This window comes from Lepisosteus platostomus, chromosome 22, assembly GCF_059453375.1.
Source record: "Lepisosteus platostomus isolate fLepPlt1 chromosome 22, fLepPlt1.hap1, whole genome shotgun sequence".
Taxonomy (NCBI): Eukaryota; Metazoa; Chordata; class Actinopteri; order Semionotiformes; family Lepisosteidae; genus Lepisosteus; species Lepisosteus platostomus.
This window is the reverse complement of record NC_142632.1, coordinates 16564443-16585930: the sequence shown is the minus strand read 5'-3', so window position 1 is coordinate 16585930 and position 21488 is coordinate 16564443. Positions and strand designations below refer to the sequence as shown.

The window sequence follows — 21488 nt, the reverse complement described above, 5'->3', positions numbered from 1 at the left end:
AGAACATTTGCATTGGTAGTGTGCTATTTTATTTTGCAATAGCTTGTTTTGTTGTAGAAGGCACCCACTGGCACACTCTTCTAAACAACCTTGTGAGCAATTTTATCATCTAGCCAAAGCTTTTACCTAAAGCTTACATTTGCACCCACACTAGCACACTGCAGGTAGTTTTACTTAAGCGGCCATGGTGAGTTATCTTGCATCAATACCTACCTGTCTTGCAGTGCCTCAGCTGGGTGTTGAACCCATAACCATCCAGGCATGAGTCCAGACCCCTAGCCATCACTCCACACTGCCTTGCTGTCTTACACCTAAAACTAAGTAAGAAAAGCAGGGCAGATGTAAGCACTTTAGTGTAATGCAATGATCTAAAGATACTCGATAAAACTCTGCCTAACCATGCGACAAGATAGCCTTGTTTGAACTTGTCACTCTTAATTGGATTGTAAAAGGAACTTTTAAACCAAATGAATCCTGATTATACCCCATCCATCTACCCAACCCACACATTCTCAAGCATCCCGTGGCTTCACAACAGATGCAGTTTCAGATATCAGTATTGGGATCTTGTATCTCCACCGTTATGTATATCAGACACTGAAAGCCTTCGTCCCAAATTTCTTTATTTCCACTTTCTGGTAGGAGCACGCATCAGATATGCCCCATGACAGAAATGGGTTTCAGTACACGCCATTAGGCTCATGTGGGTAGAGCCTTGAAGCTGCCTGATTTGAGATTGGAAGAAGCGAAAAGGAAAACCAGAAGACAGGTGATGCTTTGTATTTTCTTTAGTACTTACATACAGCAGGGAAAAATACAAGGAGTTGTCGGGAGAATACAGGGAGATTGACAGTGTTCTGTACATGACATATCTAAGTTGTTGAAGATGTAAAATCCCTGCTGGTCTCACCAGAGACTCAGCAAGATAAACGTGTCGAGTAAAGTTTCCTACAGCAGCTCACATGATTCCGGAAATGTGCATTGTGGGCAATCTCTGCCAGAAAAGCTCAAGTCTTATACATATTTAAAAAGTACTGATAAAATAACACAATAACAGGAATAACTTAAAAGAAGTAAAAAAATTAAATAAAAGACTAATGAAAGACATCTTTTACCATTAAATGAAAAGAGCCTTTCTCCTAGACTATTTTTGTCTTAATTGGAAATGTTGCATTATATATGTACAAAAATAACCATTAACAAAATATCCAACTGGCTTAGGATACGTTATGGTAATTGCTCTGTCTAATGGTTTGCAGTTCTGGCATATACTGACCACAGGTTGTTAATGTTTGGTAAGCTGGCTGCTTCTAGGAACTTAACTGACACTTTCTAGGCCCTGGAATCTCTTGAGCAGACCCCTATTAACTCCTATCCAAAACCCCTGTCCTAAAAACGAAGTACAGAATCACATTTTATTATGGTAAACCATCATTTCATTGTATTTTAGGTACATTTTAAGTTAGGTGGGTCCAATGACATGTGGGGAAAAAAGCCACCAGCCACAGACAGTATTTCTATACTGCTCAATTCCTAGATTTTCTTCCAAGATTCGTTTTCGCTAAAGCTGTTTTTTTTCTTTTATTGTGAAGAACCTAGTCTACTTTTAAAAAATAAAAACCTGGGGCCATCGAAGAAGCAATCCCCCTCCCACCCTAATATTTAACACCCCCAACTTTTCCATTCAATCTGCAACGGCCACAACACACGTCTTTGTTGTTTTTCCTCATGTGTGCATAACCCCCGAACGTAACTAATGATGTCTAAGTATTGAACACGCCAACGTTCAGCCACAAGCCTGCCATCCAGACCCCTGTCAACAATTTCTTGGTATTGCCACTCTCTTGGCACCAACGTGCACCACAGACGGACACTGGAGCTGAGCAGAGCCTCTGTGCCTTCGGTTGATTCCCATAGATACAAGACCAGCTTCAGTCCAAGAAATCAACTCGGCTGGAGGCCCCAGCTAATGCAACATTGACTTTCACTGGGTAGACGCCCTGGCAATGTAACGGCATATCCAATGTTTTTCTTGTCCCAGAATGGAAATTGTTTTCTATTATTCTTAAACGGAGACTGACATGGCCCTCATTGCACTTTGAAAAATGATTACTGTGGTGTGTATGTTTTTATCCACTAATTAGCATGGTTCTGGTTAAGTCCATTCTGAACATGGGACATTTACACTGCATATTTAAAGGATAACTTGGGAGTCTGCAGCTGATTTTGGACTGCAAGGGATCTTTATTGTGTATCTGAAGTACTCTTGGTCTGAAATGCCATGAGTTCATTAATGGCAGGATGAAAATGGCTTTCAAGCAGAAAGTTTATTAGTAGCGAAACTCTGCAGAGGAAAACCTCCAGTCACAGCAATGGGTATGTGAAACCTTGGCAGGTTTCTCCACATAGCACTACACTATCTCTCTTCAGAGTGGAGGAAGAGGGTCTTTTAGTATACACAGATAAGGTGGCTGGAAGGCAGGTCTGAAGCTGCATGCTTGCAATGCATGATAACATACTTCCTTTATGTATTGTCTATGCATGATTAGATAATTATTACAATACAAACATTTACAAACTTGGAAACTTGCTGAATTATGCCTCAGAGCTCTCCTTCCATGCACAGAATTTTAGAAAAGATGCGTCCCATTCACAGATGGTGTCTCACTTCTTTTCTTTACAAGAAACCAATGGATTCCTTCCACCAGCTCAATAGAAAATGGCCAACAGTGGCATTCCATTGGTAGGTATGGCCTCCTTTGGTGTCTCGAACCCATACGGAAAGACAGAATTGTGTCAGGATTAACCAGCAGGGTTAATTCTGTAAGGCAATTTTATATTATAGCTTCTGCCAAGAGAGTCGTGCCACGATGAATGTTAATCAGGCCTGCTCTGAGGTTTTAGAGAACCTTGGCTAAGAGTGAAAAAAGAGGCTGAGGTTGAGAAATAGGGTAAAAATGTAAAGATGAGTGGAAATCTGAAAAGGGATATTGAACAATCAGTAATTCAGTTTGCATCCGTTGGTATGGATAGATCCCAAAACATTCTTTTGAAAGTTCTGACAAAGAATGAAATTCACCTAGCTCCAGTTAAGCATAAACCATCCTTCCCAACATTCTCTGGATTTCTGACCTGCACATCAAAGGCCTCTTTATTACAGAAGGTACTTGTACTTATGATAAGCTATCAAACACAGGAGCAACCCCCCTACCTCATGACAACAGTCCTGCCTTTATTCAAGCTGAAGCAACTGCACCCAGATTGGCACAGATGTGGTACAGCCTGTTATGATCCATTCATCTCAAGAACAGTGCTCACCGTTGTGTTTTTTTACATCTCTCCCCTCCGTCACGAAGGAAAGCCGCCACAAGCCCGTTTCACTAGGGTTTATTTCATTTTCTCTTTGGCTTTGTGTTTTCGCGGCCATCGAAAAGAGTGTTGGTGTACGGGAGGGAGCACTGTGCAAAGGAAATTAAAAAAAGAGAATCACGACCTGTTTTTGCTGTTCATCTGTGAAAAGATATCTCCACTAAAGTGAGAAGAAAGAAAGAGAGAAGTTCTAAGAATGCGGCACAGCGAATGATCCCTAGGGTATTTCCTTTATCCTGCGCATGTAGTCATGCAGTTCTTCTGGATCTTGAAAGCCCATGTCCTGGCATACCCATTGGATGTCCTCCTCATCTGCAATGGGAATGGAGTTGTAGGGCATGTCCTCAGTGGGCAGGGTGGTGAAGGTGGTGAACTTGACCCTCTTGCGCTTGGAGGTGGGGGAATTGAGGGGCTCCTCACTGTGCTCCTTGGTGGAACCCCCTGAACTTCCATCCCCCCTGCCATGGACCTGGCTTTGCACACTCGTCTGGGAGCTTCCACTACTATGGTGGTCCCCGTGGCAACACGTTTGTACCCCTTCGAGCGGGTTACTGGGGCTCTCAACTTGTTGTGGCGACAGATCGTTCTGGGCCCGCAGGGGCTGCCCGTTCCCCAGGAACACCCAGTGGTGGGAGTGGTCCATGTTGGCCTGGCCCTCGGGAGGGATGCGCTTGTGGCGGTACTTTAGGACAAAGACAATGCAGTTGATGAGGAAGACCAAGATGGCCAGGCAGAAGACCCCCAGGAGGGCATACATGCCAATTTCCAAGTCTGTCAGGCTGCGGGGGGCATGCACAAAGCCCCCCTCATCCTCATCTCCCTCAGTCGGCCCTTCCTGGTTGCTGGTGGGGAAGTTGGTGTAATCGATAGGGACACTGGCTGGCTGCACATTAGTGACCTCGTAGCTGCTCCCGCCCACATTTGAATCATCATTTGGTCTTCTGGTAGTAAGAGTTTCCTCAGGCTCCATGCGGCCTGGCCCCTGACCCACCCGAGTGCCTACGTAATCTTCTCCATCTTCGTCTGAGTCCTCCTCAGCCCCCAAGCGGACCTTGACGTAGACCGAAGCGGATGAGATCACACTTTTGCGCTTGGTTTTTTGGCAGGCTTCACAGATGGTCATCTCCACCCGGATGATCTCGCCAGAGCCCTCTCCCTCGGCCACCACAACAGGCCAGCGCAGCTGTGGATCCTGGGATACTGTCACTACTTTGTCATCCAGAGAGGTGCCATTCAGATTGTAGTCTCTGGGGTCAAATAGGCTCAGTGGAACTGCTGTGCCATCACTGTAGTAAACCCAGATGGACAGGCTTGCTTCCTGGAAATACAAGAGACACACAAAGCATAGTTTAATCAGTGTGATCCAGAGTACAATAACTGTGTCCTGTGTCTGTAACCTGAGAGGTCTTTCACTTGTTCTTGTAGGGTAACTCAAGCGATTTTGACAGATATTGTACCCAGAATCACTCCACAATCTGTTATACTTTTTTCCCTAATTTTCTATGTACCAGTTCTTCAGCTCTTCGCCCATTTGTTACAACAGATATTAATGACTCATTATGACTTGGAACTGTGCCATCACTCAAACTTGCTGCCATCACTCCTTTGCTTAAATCCTGTCTAAATCCTGTCTTTTTTTTAGCCAAAGTTGTAGAGCATGTAGTTACAGTACATCTCAAATGTCTCAAGGTCATTTCACGAAAAATCATTTCAAGTCAACAGTTTCACAGTTCCCTGATCTCTAGAATGTCACTTCACCACAGTTCGGGACCCTGTCATGCCACCCACAGCATGGTGCCCAGCAGAGAGAAACTTTTGAGAAGTTATACAGGTACCAAGGATTTGCAGAAGGTGCAGCTGAGCGCACATGTGTGACAGTGCCTATGTGGTCACACACACACAGACAGGGCTGCCCAGCTGCAGCTTCAGTCATGTGACACCAGGTGCCTGGACAGAAGAAGACCAAGCCCGCATCTTCACTTTTATTGTCAACCTTACACTACTGCATGGGCATTATTTTGCACAATTCTTTAATGCATGATTTCTGTATGAAAATGTACCAGATCCCAAAAATGGTTAACATCAAAATTCTAAAGAATTTGAACAATAAACACAGAAGGCTCACATTTATCAGACCACCCTGTATGACACATTTCCTTTAAAAGAGAAAGGGAATTTTTGTTTTTGCAAAAATTAATAACTGTCATCAAGAAAGAACATATTATGGTATGCAGAGGATGGCACGTGAGGATTTTATAAAAAGTAACATTTATTTTGTTAAAATGGGTTTTCCAGCCGTGACCTGTTTTATTCCATTATCCTATTGCTGCAGCTCCATGCTCGGTGATTGGTCCTCAGCTGAGATCTTGAGATTGGTCTTCAGAGGTCTGGCTAGCTACAAACACCTAGGAATTGACTCTTACTTTTTTTCAAACAAATTATATGCACACGTGCACCATACATAAATATATACTGTAACTTACAGTAACTTTATGAGGGCTGCTTTTCCAATGAAGTAGCATGGAGGTTAAATAATAAATATGTGAAGCAGAAACAGTAGGTTAGACTGGCTAACAAACCATGATACCATAATAACATTAGAAAGGTTGCAACTGAGAGGAGGCCGATCTTGAAATTTAACACATCATTCTTGTCTGCTTTCATTTGTATACCAAAGGAATCAAATAAGTGATTGAATAAACTGAGGGGAAAAAATAGACTATTACTGCCAGCATCATGCAAGAAAAAAAGGAATGAGGAAAACAAACTGCTCTGGAGCAGCCTTTTGCAAAGTAATAGGAAATAATTGTTTTAAATTGTTTGAGTACTCCTCAGAGGATAGAGCTCGCTGTGGGAAACGGTTACTTTTATAGCCCAGCCTCGGAGAGCACTTAGAACAATACATTACGGTAATTAAATTTAAAGGTGGCCGAGCGGCTGAAGGCGAGCAAAATTGGATTTTAATGCATAGGCTGAGGAAACTGCGGGCTTGTCTTTTGCGATGCCTTCACACACTTCATTCTGCAAAGCAGGGAAATCTGCCCCAAAACTGGTTAATACTGTACGGCAGTGTGAAAACTGATCAGACGTCCACGGTTTGTCATTTATTGAACTTCGCACACACCTGTGCATGGTGACAGGGTGTCCAGGTGGCCTTGTCATGAGTCTAACCCTTGACGTGTATTGGCTTTAAACTATTATTATTTTTTGCACATTTTGTTTTGCTTTTGTTTTTTTTCCCAAGAAGACCTAAATTAATTAGTCTAAGAAAAACTGGAAACATAAAACCCCGTCTAAAATGTTAACATTGTTCTCTGAATCTGCATTCTCTCCCCCCCATAGATAAGAAGACAAGAAGACAAGATGGGGTGGAAGGCTAATCACGCTGGCCAGACGTGACAGTTTGCGGTGAGTACCTGTTTGGGAGCAGTCAGAGTCTGTACTCCGGTCACCTTGGCAACCATGGTGTGGCTGTTCCCGGGGCTGGGCTGCAGGGTGAGGGAGAGGCCTGCAATGGCATGGATTTGCAGGCCTGTGATGGACTCCTTGTCTTCCGTCACCGAGAAGGAGGCCTCCCCGAGAACGGCTTCCACAGCCAGCGGGGATTCCACCTGAAAACCCGGGAACAGAAGAGGAAATGAAATGGCAACCCAGAACAGAGGTTTGCAGACTTCGACACTCTCATTCCGATCAAGTGCAAGGGCAGACTCCAAGGGAGGCTTCATTATCTGCAGTGACAGTGCACGGCAGGGCCAATTAAATACTTAAGGGTGGTAGCTGATCGACATCATAAAGTTACATGATGGGCAGCAGTGTGGAGCTGTGGGCTCTGGATTTGGAACTGGAAAGTTGCAGGTTGAAATCCTTGAGGAAAGTATGGTATGTCACCTGAATCTGCACCCCAAAAATATTCAGCTGTATAAATGGGCGCAAATTAAAGTCATTTTGGATAAAAGCATCAAATAATGTGGTTATTAGTAGTAATGGCTTGATGGCTAGTTGAGTTAACTGCACATGTTGGCCACTGATGCTGGACTGGGCCACCTGAATCTTTGTTTATCAGCAATCTGAGAATTTCACTCAGTGTCTGGAGAAGGTAAATTTCCCAACAGGGAAAGAGAATTTAGTGGACAAACAATAAAGAATTTAGTCCAACAGATGAATCCAAAAAGGAACTGTCAGCTTAATGGGTTACAGATTGAAAGGGAATTTAATTTTGCAGGAGACTCTCAGCATCCTCAGACAGGAGAGATCTGACTGGTTTATTCTTGAGTACCTCTTCTGACCTACTTGCTTTAAGCCTCTCTTCACAACAACCAGTCCTGGGTGCGAGACTACAGGGGTGGACATTTTGAGATAGCACTCAAAATAACAGCTAATTCCATAATTTCCAACAGTTTTAAAACTTCCTCAAGTAATTCAAGGGAGCAAAGGGTGTATTCTACTAAAAGGAAAGGAACCCACTTGTTTTTCAATACCTCATTTTTTGGAATGTTCATTTTGATTACAGCACGTTCACTGGTTATCATTTGGTTCCGATAAACTGTGTAATTAACAGATGAGTTACTACAGAGACATTTCAAACTAAAAAAGAAACTCCACATAGGTGTGCTATAATGACGTATTATGTTTTGCGTTTCTTATCTCTTATCTGGCTAAAGAGCCACCTTTAGAAATTCAGCTGATAAAAAAGATTGGAAAGACAATAAGTAATATGGAAATTGCATTACATGAGATAAATAATAATCAAAGCTATTATTACTTGTCTGCATGTAATTAACAACCAGCTTGTTGAATAATTGATTCTAATTGATACTGTCATTGTGCAAGAGCTGTCATTTGGTGAACAGAAAACACATATGGGAGCACACGTAAATAATAGTGCATTATGGGTACAGTTGCAGTTCTTCCTACCGACTCTTTTCACATCTGTGAGGCTTTTATAGTCAGTGACGGAGGAAGTAAAGGCCTCACCATCTGTTTTAAAGTGGCAAACTGGCCTAAATGTTGACCCCTGCTCACGCTATAATGAGATTATGAGGTCTACAAATGACATAATTAAAACAGTGATTTTTAAATCACAATTTCTTTTAAAAAAACAACCTTTTAAAATGCTCAGATCCAAACATTTTCAACCTGTTATCATTATTTCTCACTCCACTACAAAGGGACCACAAACGCAGGCAAAAACTCAAGTTAGAAATCCTCCCAATTATAGGCTGAGATCTTTGAAGTAGCTTAATATTGCGGTTTCAGACATGAAAAGCACAGCACCACAGGTAGGGAGCCTTTCAGTTTCCCTGTGCTATGGTCATGAATTATCTTCAAAATGATATAAAGGCAGGAGGTGTCTTTTTAAGAGAGTTTTAAAAAAATATCACTACTGCTTTTTATCTCTCCTCCATCTGTGAGATCAAAAGGACAAGGATTATGGCCTTAGACACACCTTATTTGTTTCTGTAAATTTTGGGAGATTTATTAATGCACAGTAAAGTAGGTAGCCTATTTCATTTTGGTTGGACTGCAATCCATGTTCTACTCTGCACTGCCCCTAAATAAAATAAAACTGCAGCATCTAGCAAAATCTTGATGTGCTTGTACACCTTCCTGCCTGGTGGGCAGTGAGAAGATCAGCTGTGTTTTTAAACCACAGGAACGTGTCCAGTACAATGTTTTCTTTTCTGTTCTCCCCAGGCACACCAAGCATATAGCTAGACTGAAAGAAGAAATTCTAAGTGACACTATTCAGGAAAGGAGTCATTCCACAGGAGATGCAGCAGTAGCATATTCTACAGTCAGTATTAAGAAAAAGAACAGTCAGCCTTTAGTTTGTAGTGTGATGTGTAGTGAGGCATTAATCAAGATATCTGTTCTTTCTATAAAAGAGCCCTTCAAAGATTACATAGGGACTATACTGATATTAATGCACACATATCTTACAGTTTTAACTGTTTTAGTCGTCTAATAATTGAGTTCCAAAATACCAGCATAAAGACTCACTGGTCCAGGCATAAACGTCATCGGTACGGCCTCCTCAGCCTTTAAACAAATGTCTTTTGGTATGTCTCAAATATACTGATTCAGACTGACTCTTGCTCAATGGGGCATCAGGCCTACACAATATACAATCCCTGTGAAAACAACACGGTCCACTAGTGCCACTAGAGTATTTGCAGGGAAAAAGACAAAGACGGAGTAAAATTTGTTTCCATTTATGAAAAGGGATTTAAAACCTCAATGGGAAAGGTTTGTGCAAGTTTATGGCTCTGCTTTTTCAAATAAAAGCAATTTCTAAGTATACAGTGATCAGTTTTGAAAGTAAAGATATAAACAGACGGTCTGTAGGTTTTTGACACACATCCATGAAATCCCTACATAATCCATTGAGGATTTCATGAATTTCCCCAAACATTTAGGGATTTCATGAAATCCCTGGATTCATGTTATGCATTAGGGTCATGATATCTGAATAAATCGATGTAGTTTTCTTATCTAAACAGGATACAAACTTGCATCCTACAATCCAGCTGGGAAAAAATCCAAGTCATTGTGCTATTTTAATTCCCTTTATAGTACATGCAACTGCATCCTTTGTAATATTAAACAATTTGAGTATTAATGCATTATTATGAATTCATTGTTTATACAGTAATTACCCGTCCATTTTCTAAACCACTTTATCCATTACGGGGTCATGACCCTAACCTGGCCACCAACAGGCACAAGGCAGGATACCCTGGACGGGACACCAGTCCTCCGCAGGGCACAAGGACACACACAATCACACTGGAGTGCGTTTTTTACAAAAGCCAATTAACCTGCCAGTATGTCTTTGGACTATGGGAGGAAACTGGGGCACCTGGAGGAAACCCAGCTGAATACAGGGAAATAATACAAAATCCATGCAGACAGAACTCCAGGAATTGAACCCGGGGCCCCAGCACTGCAAAGCAGCAATACTAACAACTGTGCCACAGTGTCACCAGTTATCTAATTTAAAATTATATATAATCATATTTATTACGATGATTCTTATATTTCATTACTGTTTCAATAAAAATGCCTGGACTGCATGAGAATTTATATCATTTTAGCACTTTACCTTTCTTACATTTAGGGAATATTGCTGTCCCTGTGTACAAACAATCCTTTTTTCTTTGTTAATCTACTGTATACCTAAGCCTCTACTTTTATGCTACAAACAGAGCACGTTTCCGATAACAGCAGTGGCCGACTGGAAGTTGGGACAAATATTTCATTAAAAAAAAAGTACAAGAAGCCATTGTTTGTTCAAATAATAACACTATAATTACTGCAGCATTAAGTGCAATTAAAAAAGGTAACTAGCTATCTGCTTTTTGGTTTTTCTACAGTATATGCAGGAAAACCAATAAGAGAGCAACAGAAGGCCAAATTAGGGTGGTGAAAATTGAGGCAAAGATTAATTGAAAAAAAAAAAATGAAACCCTGATGATGTTTAGATCGTGTGGAGATCTTGACTTCTCAAATTCCCTTTTGTCAGCTAGCTCTCATTTCTTTTGTCGGCAAAGCTAATAATTATTTTCTTTTCCAGCATGCAGTGTGGATAAAGGACAGTGAAAGGGAGATAAGGGCTCACTCTGGCTTTTAATTATTAACGATCTTAGTTGGTCCTCACTTTAATTAGCACAAAACTTTTTTTTTCCGCATGTATACGCTTGCACACTGCCGTGAAGATTCAATTTACTTCCACTGATAATTTACATCCTTCACGCTATTGGTCAGTGTACACTATCTGACTACAAATCAAGACAAGTCTTTGAAACAGGACAAACAAATGAATTCCAGATTGGCCTCAGTTTTTCTTATGCTGTGTCTCCACTGTGCAATTTTCTTAATACAGTAACTGAAAACATGGTAAAACACATGAACACACAAGCGTGCTCAGTCCTTGGAGATCTCTTCTGTAAATGTCAGTTTACTTCTAAGCATCTACATTAAATATACATCTTAAATGTACTGTATCAATTGGTTAAATATACGCATTAATAATAAATACTAACGTCACATCAAGAGTTTGGACAGTGCCCAGATAAGGGTAATAGAGATCTATGTCCAGAGTTTTTCTTGCCAGGAGTGTTTAAAGGGATAATATTTCATAGATGCTGTAATGCATTTACTCATAAGTAATCAATAAAAGTGGTCTGGCAAGCGATGCGATAGTTTCACCTTACACAGAATGGATAGACAAAGATTTTCCTTTTGCAATTGTGCAGATGCATTTAACCAATAAATACATCCAATCACTTCTTGTACACAAGGGGCCTGTTTTTCCAAGTGCTATTTTCATGGTGAACGCAGCAGATGGCCAGTTAACCCCAAGTGTTTTCAAATCTTCTGCATAAGAAGTGCTGAAAACATTGGCTCCTATCACATGTATATTTGAAAGAGTATTGAGGAATGTCAGGCTGATGCCACTGACCTTCAGGGTGGTAGTTCCAGGCTCCAGGCCTACCAGCACGCTCCTGTCCACCAAGTCAGCGACTCGTGGGTCGGCCACCTTCAGAGAGTCCTGGACCAGGTCTGTGACATCCACCTGCCAGTCCGGTCCCAACATGGTGATGACTTGGTCAGTGCCCTCTGTGGAGGTGGTGTGGAACTGAGTGAGCACTCGCACCACGGCATGCTGGTACTGGAGAGCACAGCCACGGTTGTACTTGCGCTCTTCCTCATCCTCATCTTCACTGTCCCTGGCAGTCCTGAGATTTAGAACATGGGAGACATGCCGGGTTAAAATTTCATAATTTTCCACAGGGTAGATTTCAGTATTACAGGCTTTTCAACTGCTTGATTAATTGACCATTTCAACTTTGGTACTGCACTATCTAAAAGTATAATTGTACAATGGATGGAAAAGTCCAGTATCTGAGAACCCAGTAGAAACAAATCCAACCACATGTCTTGTGGTAAGGACATCACCATTATTATTAACAATAACATTCTTACATTATCACAAGTGTCACAAGAGTTAAATTCCCTGTAACATGATGAATGAAAACTTAGTGCACATAAATCGGTCAATGAGAATAAGTCACCCTGTTTCACCACCTCAGTCAGATTACAGAGAAAATGAGTGCTACACACCAGGAGTAAGAGAGGTGCTAATCACCAGGATTGGTTAAGGAAGTTAAATTAGAGCAGGTTGATAAAAAACTGTCAAACGTTTAGTAGTTTTAAAAAGAAGGTAAATGGATAACATAAAAAACTCGATCTAATTGAAATTTCTACCAACCCTATTTCATTATTTTCATTATTCCATCCTTAACATTTGCAGATGCATTGTTAGTTTTAGCTGGAATTTGCTTGTTTGAGCAGAGCTAGTTGGGTAACTACAGTATGTGTACTGCAGCACTGAGGACATAAAGAACTGGGCGAGAAACAAAGAAAACATGACATGCATCACAAAAGAAACTGAGGACAAGTGGAAAGTAATTTTGAAAGGGAAGAGGAGACTTAAGTTAAATGTACAATGACAACATCCTACTGAATTTATCTAAAATAAATCTATGCACAGTTAATATTACTGTAGCGTGTTTTTTGTTTGTTTTTGTTCGTCATCCTGTCTGGAAGCCGAAATAAAGCTTAAGCATGCTGAGGATTTGATGAATACATTTTAAGCATTCCAAACTGAGATGATTTGTTAAGACGTGTGATGTATGAGTTGCCAAATGTAAACGAGCACATTGTCAACTTGGAAATTTTCTTCACAATCCCAGCCTTACCTTGCAAAGGATAATTAATAGATCTGCTGCTTTCTCCCTTGGTAGCAGTGAATGCAGCACCAAGGCCGTCAGTCAGTGACTTGACAAAGCGTATCACGCCCATTAATTCAGAGAACTGGCTTCAGTTCAAAGGATGTGACTCTTAAGTTTATAAAAGCTTAAGAGTAACACAGCTTACATGTCTATCAGATGTGCATGTACAATAGAGTAACACTTGAAAGTATATGCAAGAAAACTGGTAGGTCAAAATATTGGCATCAGAGACTAACGTAAAAAAATAATTGACCTTTGTTAAACATAAGACTTTGTGAGGATTGGATTTCAGGATTGGAACCCCGGTATTAAAATGTTAAATATGTATATATAAATATTTCGGTTTCAGACAATAATTAGAACTATTAAATTAATTGAGAGTTAAAACCATAACAACACTATATAGTACATCATACTGGAATCCACTCTGTCCCTAATAGACCTTAGGCAGACACCCATCAGCTAGACAGATTTCAGGATCACATCTGGAAATTCTGCTAACTAATTTCTATTCAGTACATGTTTCAAATAAGGTGACAGAAGGTGTATTTTGACTAGGAGCGTGTTTGTGGAACGAATATCCACTCCACATCCATGTTGCTAATTCAAGAGGATTTTCGAAGGAATATCTTTCCAAGCATGTTGGATCAATATACTTCTGCCAGGATTACCAAGACAAATGGTCTGAACAGCCTCCTCTTTTTCCTAATCTTTATAATGTTCTTGTGCTTTTAATTAAGGGTAAAATAGGAGAACTTTTTTAAAATATAATTGTGCGTATTGATTTTGTGTAAAGAACAGTGAATTCAATGGGTATTGATCGGAAAAGATAACCTTCGCATTTCAAATCATCATAATAAAGAAATAAATTAAAGAGTTATTTTGGAAATGTAACCCTTTAATCCACCTAAAGATAATATTCAAAAAACAGATTATTGGGAAATTATGTATTTGCTCAGCCTTTTTATGTTAGTAAAAACGAAATATATTTCTAATATATATACACTGAAATGCACTGAAAATGCAGCAAATACTTTTTCAATACTCATCTGTTATATTTTAATCTCTCTTAGAACAAAAGTGATTATAATGATGAATATCCACCCACATTAAGTAGTTTAGTTTTTTAACTATATATCTCAGATCTCATCTAAACTAGAGGGCATCCTGTATTGTAATATAATTTAGAAAAGGAGGTCTTAGGTACTGTAACTAACACAATAGGGTTCTTCGAACAACAACAGTAAATGACAAACGGAACACATGATAAAATATATTTAGAATTTCTTTATCCTGTTCCGCACAAAAGATTCATTTTTCAAACTGCAGGTGGTGTGCAGTCAACAAAATGAGTGCATCTGAATTAAAAACTGATTAATGACTAGAAAAAGGACTACAGGTAAGATTGTGAGCTCACAATCGGTGGATGTAATAAGCAGAGTAACACAGGCATTTGTATGCAGATCACTCCCCTTCCTGATTTATATCAATGATCTGCTACAGTTAGTAAATTACTCAAGTTTGCAGATGATACCAAAATAGATGGATTAGAAACACTGTATAAGCTTAAAATTATATATATAAAAACAATTTAGACAGAATTAGGAACTAGGCAAACCTCTGCCCGCTAACATTTATATTTTAAGTGCAGAACATGCAGGAGAAATAGCATAAATCATATTTTTTATTTAAAACCAAGACAAAAAGCAAATGCAGTATAATAATATATACATATATACTGTAGGTTAAATTTGGCGATGTTACAGATGAATATTAAGATCTAGTACTAGTAAGAACTTACATATAATAGTGTGGTGACAGAATTAATATAGCTGCTTTTGAATCTGGAACTGAAAGAAATGAGGGGATCTGATTCAAAGAATGAAAATCCTCAGACGCTGACAAAGTCAACCTAATGGACATCTTTAGAATAAGTGAAATGGAGACCAGAGGGTACAAATGGTAATGTGTTTCTCCATCTACTCAAAAACATAAAAGAGTGTGAGGTTTTCTGGACCCTAGTGGATGGATTTCACACTACTTTAGCTTATGCACAGCTGTCCAAGAATTCGTCAACTCTCTGGTGCTGTCAGGCTGTGTGAAAGCATGGAGAGAAAATTCACTTAAGGACCGGAAAAGCAAAATGAATGTAATACTACCCCAAAACTGTTATAGAAATCTGCTGTAGTGATCACTGCCTCACAGTGATGGAACCTGGGTCAAATTCCTGGGATGCTATCTGAGGGGGGTTTGTATGTTCTCCCTGTATTTGTATGGGTTTCCGCCAGGTGCCATGGTTTCATCTCCCAGTTCCAAGACGTACTCTAGTAGGCTGGGAAAACTGGCCCTGGTGTGAGTGTTTACATGTTTGTCCTCGTCTGTACGTCTTCATATTGTGGGCTTTTTGTATCCAGTTTGTCAATAAGTGCAGCAATTATTTTTGATCGACAAGTGCTTGTGGACTGAACTGAACTGAAGGGTGTATCCTGAATTGTGCCCAGGCTCCGGCTCCCCCATCACCCTGTACCTGATGAAGTGGTGTAGAAAATGGATGGATGTTAGACCATGGACCAGTAACATGCAAGTGTTAATATTCAATGAAGTTTATACCTGAATGTGTTTTATACAACTGTATTGCTAGGTAGTGCCAAAGCTTACTAATAATTATGGAGTTACAAGGGCTTTATGTTTAAATTGCTAAAAAAGACACCTTTCTGCTGAACTATTTGAAGGAATTAGAAATAAAAACATGTATATATTTGAAAATTTGCAAAAGACTGTGATAATCTCACGAGGAACTCACTTAACACTTCTGATTGCTATAAAGATTCATATAGAATTTTCCTTGGACTAAATTAGATTAATCTAATACTTCACAGGCTCAGTGCAGAGGTAATATTAAATTGTGATTTCAGAGCCCTTGGGAAGAAATCATTTTACTGGAGTAAAAAAAGAAATTTCCATTACCTTTACTTTGTGTTTACATGAAAAGGAATATGTTGGAACATGGTAAAAATTAGAATTAGGTATCGTTAAATTAAAAAAATCAAGTATGTATTATTTATTCATGGCAGTAAGAAGGAGGTTGATGATTTCTACACTGAAAACGCCTAAGTATATCCCACTTAATGTCAAAGATGTATTTCAGAAAAGCACAATATTGTATAACAGTTTTATAAATTACAGTGCGGTAAAGTAATATGAATAGACAATACTATACAGTAAACCATACTGTAAGAAGCGGTAGGCTTTATGTGCATCATCTGCTAAGCCCAACCAGACCTAGTGGCACAAAAACAAATCCCATGAGAAAAAGAGGGATAAATATTTCATGATGTAAAAGCTAACCAACCCTGAGCGAAGGGGCATACTGTACCAGTGTTCACAAACAGGGTTACTATGAAGAGAAATAATGAATAAATAAATGACTCTGTACCCAGCCACCTACCCACCAATAAACTGCACTTACTTTGTGACATAACCTTTCACCATCTTATTCACCTCAAAAAAACTAACTGCTCACCTGCGGTCAGGAAGGATGGGTACTCTCCAGCCCTTGATGAGACTCAGCCTGGTGTCGGAGAGCTCCACCCGGAGGGGCAGTTTGGGCACCCACACGGTGAGCTCCAGGGGAGCACTCAGGTGCTCATAGCTGAAGACCACTCTGGCGTTCATGGACCCTCGAGTCTCCTTCCCATTCACAAACACATAGTCGCAGTTCATGGACACCTGTCGGGGACAGAAAACAGGGAGGGGTGGTGTGAGCTGATTGCATCTCTGAAGCCGAATTTACGAGATGGTCCTTCTGCTTTTTCTGCTGCAGGCAAACAACTCTCAGAGCCTGAAACAGGAATCTTGGACATCTGACAACACCTGTGCATGAAGCCAACTACTGGCGACAGCTGACCGGACCCTGTTACTCCATTATTCTCTTCACATGAGTCATTGAAGATTAGAATGCATATTAGATTTTTGCAGAATAGTAATATTCTTATTTTTTATTTAAAATATATAACCTGGAGCTTTGAGGTAAGTTGTAAGTCCAGCCTGTTTAATTTAGCAAGGACACATATTATATACAAGTCAGTCTGGAAACAAATTCTCATACTCTGTTCTTTTCACTAAATTATTTAGAGTAATAGGTAGCAGGTTTGGTGAGGGATAATATCGATGATTTATCTGAAAACTCCTGATATTACTAAACAAGCTGCCTCTCCTGTAGGCTGAGGGGTTCGATCTGCAGGATTCTCCTTAAGGGCTGGAATTGCTGAGGAACCCAGAATACATGTGCTGTAGTTCACAAAGCTGATTCAGTCTTGTCCCCAGTAGATATGCTACAGTATATGACCATAATAATAGGAGATAGAGGGCAGCACTGTGGTGCAGTGATTTGCATTGCTGCCTCTCCCTGGGTCACCATTGCTGGGATTTAATTCCTGGGGTGCTATCCACTTAGATTTTGTATGTTCTCCCCTTGTTCAGTACATGTAGGTTTTGGCGTGTCTGTTTTTGTGTCTGTCTGCCCTGCAATGGACTGGCATTCCATCCGAGGTGTAATCTGCCTTGTGATTCCAGTGACGTCTATGACCCTGCATTGGATAGTCAGACAATGAATGGATAGGATATTTTGGCCAAATCTTGCTGGCCCACTGCAAAGAACCCACAGGGTTACTTCACCAGCAGCAAAAGATAATCTAGTTGTTTCATTGCCAAACCCCAAATTAACAGACTCACTGTGTAGACATTTAACATGCACTACTGCTAGGCCAGCTTTCCTCCTTCTTTCTGACAGGCCTTGTGGGCTTTTGACTGTAGTATCCATATTAAGCCTATCCTGGCTCTCACAGCTGGTAATAAATTCAGATGGCTAATTGTGAGTCAAAAGCTGTTAAAGACTGAACTCAATGCCTAGGAGGAGGTAATGGATGCAGCTTAGCATGCCTTCTGTGGGAGCTCTGTAGGCAAGCCTCTAATGCGTACTGGCATCTTCACTGTGTCAGTAGATTGCCTGGGTGGGACATATATAGTATAGAAATAGGATGGCCTCCTTACAGGAATTAGGCCCCCCTAAATATACTCTGTTTAAGTGAGAAGGTGTGGTCTATTCAACCTAAGGCTATATCTGAATATTGTACGTTTTTATTTTGATTACTTTAGACTAAGCCTGCTTCTCATCACTTTTCTGCCTTCAGGGCTATGTCTTCCCACTGACTTTCCACAGTGGTATATAGTTTTGGTCCGAATTACATCTCTGACTTAATAAAACACTTAACTTAAAGACATCTGCTGAGGCCTACTGATGCCGACTCCTTTTTAATTGTGGTGATGAGGTGCATTAGCTGGGTGGATGGTCGTCTTCAGAATTTCAGCTTCTCCTTACCAGTGACATCAGGAATTATCCTGAAAATTCCATTTTGGAATGGAAATGAAAGTAATTGATCTTGAAGATCTCAACGTGGCAGTAGCCTCTTCTCAAACCACTGTGCTCAGAAAGTTGAATTGACTCAGGCTGCTCTTCAGAAGAGGAATCACAGACTCAGGTGGGATAGCCATCTTCCCATTTTCACATTGGCAAACTCCCGCAGGGACGGACAGTAAATATTCTCCCCTCTCTGTCCCTGTCTGACCACAATCCCAGATGTGCAGTCCAATAACCGCTGCACTGCACTGTTTTGCTACAGAAGACTACCTCCAAATGTGCTCCAGGATTGATCGTGGACCTTTCATGTTTAAAGGCTTTTATATTTCCTTTTTCTTAGAACCTTAGATAACTAAGACAAAGCACTGACACAAAATATGGTAACGGGGTGTTTTGCCAATTCCACAAGCAATTTTACATCCCATTAAGAAAACCCTGAAGATGGTCAAGTTAAAGTAAATCAAGATTTTTATCTGTCTCGTTTTAGTACCATTTTGTGAAGTAAACAAATGTAGAAAGAAATATAGGTCTGATTTAATACTGTATTTGTTCATCAGTTTCCCAAAGCCTGAGTAAAAGCACAGGGGACTGATGATTAATAAGCTTCACTCCGATATCATTACTGAGATCAGAGTCCTATGTTAAGGGTTTCCTATATCTATTGTGTATAATCCATTTCCCCCTAGTGAATACTACAAGAGTTAGGATCCCTAAACTGCACAACTGACAACGTGGTGAATGAATCCTTAAACATAAACATACACCCTCTCTCCAGTGTTTACATAAAGTATTCACTAAGCTAAACTGGACAAATGACTGTATTACAGCGGGAATGTTCCTATGTATGTATGGATCTGTATGCATGGATGTACTTACAGTACATGCACATAACGGAAGATATTGATACATCAACTAAAAAGAATACAGGGCATACCTTTCAGTCTCAATTAGGATACTACATAAATCCCAAAAAGATAGAAAGCAACAAGTGAAAAAAAAACCCTTATGAATCTCTCAATCATGGTTTATATATTGGGTTGATGTTTTAAAATCATAAGCCAAATGTCACTTTTTTATTCTCAAGAGAATTTTATTGAGCCGTCAGTGCTCATGTACATCGGTGCTCAATGGACTCATTCAGCATCAGCTCTCAGGGTTCAATAACTGGTGCCACTGAACAAACTCAATCAATAGTTCCTCACTAATGCTTCTGCACTTACAGCAGGAGCTAGTTTAAATACAGCCTATGTGCTGAACTAATTCGCAGCTGGAGTGGAAGCAAATATTTTCACTCTTTTGTACTGCTGTGAATTCTAGGGTTTTGGATACATCCTTTTAATCCTTCAACTCGGGGAAACACTTCCCCTTCCTACGGTCTCCAAAAGGACACTTTTAAAGAGTTTGTAATGGTAAATCATAGTGTTATCAAAGTAGGTCGCTTTGCGTCAAGGAAAATATGATAAGCAGAAGTCACTTTTATAATGTAGACTTTAGGGAGCAGAATACAACTTATGCGATAATTGAAATCGCACCTCTGACACTGCTTTCTGTACTGTATGTTGCAGGAGAGGAAGGAGTTTTCTTGTTAGTTTTGTTTCCAAGCACTGACCCATCAATTTCCCTGATAGGTTAACTACAGTAAGCAGGCCATTTCAGGGCTGAATTCTGAACTCGTGCAAAGCTGCTCAATCAAACAGTAAGATTTAGTTAATTATACTGGATGTACTGTATTATAACTTTTCATCATAAAGTGTTTCACATAAAGGAGGGGATCCATTAGTGCTGTACCAAACCAGATGATGTGTCAGCAACACAACACAGCAGATCAGGAAGAGAAATTAGAATTTAATTGAATAATGGGAGAAAGTGTGAGTTAATCCAGATGAAATTAGGCCAGGACACCAGGGTTAACACCCCTGCTCTGAACAGTGAGATTTTTAATGACCAAGCAGACCAACACACAGAATTTTTCCTCATTTAATATGCCTGGTCTCCCATCTCAGTACTGACCAGGCACACCCTTGCTTGGTGTATAAAAATCTGATGAGATAGGGCAAACGTTCATAATGCCAATGTCAGTGGAAAGCAAGAGGCCTTTTTAAATAGGACTGTGCACAATGCCAAAGAAAAAAAATGGCCATTTTGTACAATAAGTAACTGCCATCATTGAAATATGCTTTTGCTCTTTTAAAAAAATATATTCCTGTAATCTTTTGTACGTAGGATAGAAAAGAAATGTGAAGGGGTTAAATGTACAGTACATCCTGTCACGTGTCACATGATGCTACAGTAAAAATATCTGGCAGTAAAAACATTTAATTAGAAACAGTAACTGACTGCGTATTAATAGAAAATTAAAAGGACACTCAGGTGACAATTAGGCCACATGTAAAAAGCTGTCATTGTACTGTCATTAGAATAATACCGGCTAATCAGCTAACGCCAAAGCTTTTTGTACAGAACCCATCTGAGTTATTACAATGATGTGAACATGATGACCTTCTGTGTTTTTCAGCTGCAAGAATGAAAAAGCTTTGTTTGAAGATGATATCTGCCAAATTTCAATTGAACTGGTGCAGCATTTCATTACAGGATGAAATTCACAAGTCAGGCTGCCATCCTAGACTGACACAGTCCCCAGTTTATGTGACAAATCTAAATCCTTTTTTGTCCCAATGAACAACTAGTGCAAAGTTGTTAGGCTGCCTGGCTCTCCAAGCATGTACAGTTTCCAAAGTGGGAATAAAAGTCTTGAGGTCACTATGGGCCTCCATCCTTGCAAGCTGAATAAAGAGTTAGCCTGTACTCGTGCTGTGAGGGGTTTTGATCTTTTATTTTTCTGGTTGTTGTTACTGCAGTTCAAACCCATTATCGAATAGCTGAGAAACAATTACCTCAAACAGGTC

General features: G+C 40.1%; 1 protein-coding gene across 1 annotated transcript in view; it reads right to left on the bottom strand.

Annotated features, from left to right (window-relative positions):
- Window positions 1–773: 773 nt before the first annotated feature.
- tmem132e (transmembrane protein 132E) overlaps window positions 774–21488 on the bottom strand; it is a 72942-nt gene continuing 52227 nt past the window's right edge. The window contains exons 6-9 of the mRNA XM_088616608.1: window positions 16687–16892; window positions 11831–12107; window positions 6786–6980; window positions 774–4687 (exon numbers count right to left, since the gene is read on the bottom strand). Of these exons, the coding sequence (XP_088472734.1) occupies window positions 3587–4687; window positions 6786–6980; window positions 11831–12107; window positions 16687–16892 (1779 nt within the window). The 3' untranslated portion in view covers window positions 774–3586. The remainder of the gene's footprint in view (window positions 4688–6785; window positions 6981–11830; window positions 12108–16686; window positions 16893–21488) is intronic.